The sequence below is a fragment of the Arachis ipaensis genome, chromosome B04, assembly GCF_000816755.2.
Source record: "Arachis ipaensis cultivar K30076 chromosome B04, Araip1.1, whole genome shotgun sequence".
In the NCBI taxonomy this organism is placed as follows: Eukaryota; Viridiplantae; Streptophyta; class Magnoliopsida; order Fabales; family Fabaceae; genus Arachis; species Arachis ipaensis.
Window position 1 is genome coordinate 76,049,144 of NC_029788.2, and position 4,718 is coordinate 76,053,861.

General features: G+C 28.7%; 1 protein-coding gene across 4 annotated transcripts in view; it reads right to left on the reverse strand.

The window, feature by feature from the left end:
• Nucleotides 2,590-4,718, reverse strand: part of LOC107639393 (glucose-induced degradation protein 4 homolog) — a 4,398-nt gene continuing 2,269 nt past the window's right edge. The window contains exons 4-8 of one of the 4 annotated variants that reach the window (XM_016342868.2): nt 4,302-4,375; nt 4,105-4,159; nt 3,967-4,029; nt 3,551-3,699; nt 2,590-2,947 (exon numbers count right to left, since the gene is read on the reverse strand). In XM_016342868.2, the coding sequence (XP_016198354.1) occupies nt 2,869-2,947; nt 3,551-3,699; nt 3,967-4,029; nt 4,105-4,159; nt 4,302-4,375 (420 nt within the window). In that variant the 3' untranslated portion in view covers nt 2,590-2,868. The remainder of the gene's footprint in view (nt 2,948-3,550; nt 3,700-3,966; nt 4,030-4,104; nt 4,160-4,301; nt 4,376-4,718) is intronic. The other 3 variants (XM_016342870.2, XR_001620118.2, XM_016342871.2) reach the window with 3 other exon arrangements.

Below are 4,718 nucleotides of genomic sequence, written 5' to 3' on the forward strand. Positions count from 1 at the left end.
ATAGTACTATTATATTATTATCTCTTAAAAGGGAATCTAACAACCGAAAAGTACGTAATAAGTTTTAATTTACCGTGGTATATAGAAATAAAGAAAAAGTAAACATAACGTTAGTTAGTATCTGTAGAGTCGTCGGTCGTTATTATTATTATTATTATAAGAGGTTACGCTAAGTAGTCATTTGTATGTACTTTGTTTTTCGAAATAGAAATTTAGAAATTAAAGGGCTTCATCTTTAAAATGGTTGAACCGCCATTTAGTTCTGGAAATAAAACAAACAGTGGTTTGTTACCTTGTGGTTGACGGCTTAAGCAGATAGTACCTTTTATTATCATATTGTCAGGAAGAAGAAGTTAAGAAGAATAAGAAAAAGAAAAGCTAAAAGTTAAAAAATTTGGCATCTATCGTTCGATTCTTCTTGGAATGGGCGGGATATATAGATACATAATGAATAAGAAAGTTAGAATTAAACTAAGTTAGTTATATATATTATTACTTTTCCACTACTTTTGAATGCATGTTAATAAATAAAAATACATTTCAACTATTAACTTTTAACAATTTAACTGTTAAACAGTTTAATAGATTATTAAAAGCTGATAATTGCTTCTCTTGACGTATATTTAAAAGTGAATTACTTTTTGTATACATGCCTGGCCTCCTAGGATTATATATTGGAATAAATAAACTATATATTACATACATAATTACACCTTATATTTTATTCTTTGTTTGAACTAATTAATTTTCATTTCCCATGGACCATAACCGGTACGTACTCCAACCAGAACTAGACCTTATCACCGGACTACTGTTAATTCCCTTGGTCACTACTCCTGTCACCTTTCGAAGAGGAGAGGTATCGGTAAGTAAACGTGATGAAGTAGAGACGAACTTTTGAGTTTGTTTCCCAACAATAATTATAGAAGAGGTAATCTACTAGGTTGGTACTTCTCCTTGTCCTAGTTGTATCTTTATTCCCACACCGTCGTCGTGGCTTCTTATTATAGTTACGTCGTCGAGTAGCAGAAGTTAAACGCGAAGAACAAAACACAAATGCATTTCTATATATCCTTATACCTCTAGGTTGTGTGTAAACTTTACTCCGTGAAGAAGGAAGCGAAAATTTATTGTGTGGAGTAAGGTGGATACGGGAGAGATCAAAGGATTTTAAAGTGAAAACGGAAGAAAATATCCAAACTGGGAAAAAAAATAATAATAATATTATTATTTAAATTAAACACGATGATATACACTTTACTGTTCAAATAAAACCTCCTCCCCGATGTCCTACGTGCTACTATCCTCTATTCTCTCATTCAAAAAAAAAGAAAATAGCTCGATTTAAATTTTAAATAACAAGTGTAACAATTCTAAAAAATAATAAACAGATTGCCTTAACTAAATAATAAATATGTGATATATTATACGGTTAGTTTTGATTTTGTTTAGTACCAAGACTTTTAGATTGGTTATTAATTTAAATATTTTGATTTTAAATTTCTTAATTTTTAAATTGAGTTAGACTCTATTATTATATTAGTGGCATCAAGGGATATAATTAATTAGTTAATTATAACTAATGAGAAACAGATATATAATAAAAAATAAAGGTTATTTTAAAATGATGATAAATTTCACTCCCAATAAAGTGTGGTGCTATACATTCAAAATGTTAATGGTATACTTTTACGTTTTAACCATCAGATAAAGAATGAATAGTTTATGATTTTGTAAAATATAGATTATTATTTCATGTGTGGTCATTTTAGTAGTTGATTGCTTTTCATGATAGGTTCAGGTGTGCTAGATATAGTTGTTAAATTTCTATAATTTAACTAATTAAATAATGTAATAATATAGTATGTATTGATGTCTCTAACGAAAAAAATAAGTATTTGTACGTATATAGTATGTTATATGTTATAACATAGATAGTATTGACTATTAAGTTATTATTAACATGCTTGCTGCTAAGTGGTAAGAGAAAGAAGTGAAATAGTAATGATCAAGGGAGAGTCTTGTTACAATAATCCATTACTTTTTGGTCCGATTTGGTAAAATTTTTTCTTTTATTTTATGTTTGATAAATCGAAAAGATAATACACTTATGTTTATGTTTATAATTTTTCAAATACATGGGTGGTTTTAAAAGTATTTAAGAATTGATTTTTTAAAATTAACTTATGCTTATTAAAATTAAAATGTTTAATATAATTTCATATATTAATTAATATCCAAATTTAATTTTTATATTAATATTTATTATAGTATTTTTAAATTTTAAAAACTATTTTACCAAACACACTTGTTACTTGTACTTATTAAAAGCTAGTTTTAATTTAATTTATCAAACATAGATATTATAATTGTTAAAACACTATCTTTTAAAAGCTAATTTTTATAAACTAATTAAAAAAAAAATTACCAAAACAAATCTTATTATATCTAAAATTACTTATTTATTTCAGCAATAATCAATGCATACAAAATAAGAAACATTTAGGTGTTCAAACTTCATTCCCCATCTATAGGATATAAAATTTCAAAATAGCTGAATCTGAAAATAAAAAGGTAGTATAATCAACGTTGAAGTCACCAGGAAGAGGTAGTCGTATAAATTGGGGGATTCTAACATTTGATAATCTATTCATCCTTGATTTGTCATCATTATACAATAATATCAATAATGATAATAACAAGCTTGAATTTGTCATATTTTCATCACAACTTACATACAAAAATACAATCTTGTACTCTTGCATAGCCTTCCAGGTCGTCTTGTCAAATTGTCCAAACATTTAAGCAAGACTTAGTTGGATGCTGAACTTTTAAGTCTTTAACAATGTTATATATATGCCTTGAAACCTATTGCAACTCATACGATGGAAAACTGAAACCTGATCTCCCATCATTTGTGGATTTCAATTCAAGCTTCTGGAAAGGGCTGCAAAGAGTTCATGAATTTTTATATCACACTTTCATTTGTTGTAAGAGAATTAGGGTGCGTTTGTTTTAGCCATTTCTAACAAAAAACCAGCGTTTTGACAGAAAAAGAAAATAACTTTTTTACATGTTTGTATCAATTTTATTAAATAAAGAAGGATGTCATTGGTTTGCGTTTTTATTTTCTGTTATCATTTTCAATATTTTCTATTTTCAGGATTTTATTTAGGAAAAAAATAAAAACAATAAAATTTTATTTTCTGCTTTTACCTTCTATTTTCTCTTTTTTCTTAACAAAATCCAGAAAAAAAAAAACACTGAAAATGGAACCATAAATAAAAACGTGAACTAAATACACCGTAAAATTTCCAAGAAAAAAAAGTTTTCAGGATTTTTAGTTTATGATTAAGATCAATTTTTTTTTCAGCATTTTTTTAACTATATACAAAATTAACTTATAAAATCACTTTTTGAAACCAGAACCAAACATACCCTTAATTTACAGAAATAAGGAAGAATTCACATGTTTAACATAAACAAATAGAAGGATTAATATTTAATAAGAGCAGTGAAGGGCAAGCAGAACTGAGGCCACAAAATATACCAATAGGAAAAGGAAGAGAACCTGCTGTTGGGATCATAATAAAACCCGCTTATAGATCCATCACTGCAAGAGAAACAAACATAGTAAAAGCCAGCTATAGTTAACCCGCAGTCGGTTCCAACATTCACAAAATACTGCTCCTTCCATCTCTGCGACAAAAACCTCAATTAATGAATTTCGCAGAGGATTCATTGCAAAAACAAGTAGAGTTTTCCAAATTTTCATTTTAAAAATGCTATATGCATGCAAAAAATCAACCACTATGTATTTGTGTACAAATACATGTGTTTAATTCATTTTCAATGTTTATTTTGTATTTCAATATGTATTTATACAGGTGGCTAATTTAGAGGCTGATTTTTTGTATATACATAGCATGGTTGTTTCATTTTACACACAGCTAAAAATCAAGTTACCATGAATATGTAAGGATAGTTGCTTAGGTCCAAAGACTTGCCACCATCAACCTCTACTTGGCCCTGAAAAGATTGAAGGTCATTGATAACCAAACATATGCATATTATAGAAAACCATAGCAAATTATAGGTCATTACCATGAGGGGTGAAAATGATTGAAACTTAGTCCAGTGCCTTATATCATCTTCTGGTCTGGGAAAGTAGAAAAGGGGAAGAACAAACAAGCAAGCAAAAAAGCAAAAATTTGTCAATATAAATAGAGGTGTGTGGCATCATTTGTGTTATTCAAATTAGACTCATAGCTAAATTTAAAAGTTATTCCCTAATAACATACGTTGCTTCCCATTTGCCAGTGAAGAACGTATAATTTTTGGTATCCACAATCTCCCCTTCCCAGAATGTTACAACCTGATATGAGCCATTAAGACAACGTCAATACCAGAGCAATTTTTCTCTTTTGATAGCTGAATACACAACCAGGGCATATAAGGAAATATCTCACTAAAAGTGAATTTGGTTACAGAAACCTTAAGGTATATGATGGATGATTAGTAAGTGATAAAAGCAGACAGAAAACTAATGTCATTGCTCCAATATAAAATGAGACAAATGAAGCTTATTCAAGAAATCAACAAAAATTAAGACGACTGCCAGTAGGGGCGGAGGCTCTGACAGGAAAGGGAGTGTCATCCCCTCCCTTCTCTCTCTTTCTGAAATTTCAAGTTTTCTCACAATTTTTTAATTGCTCAAT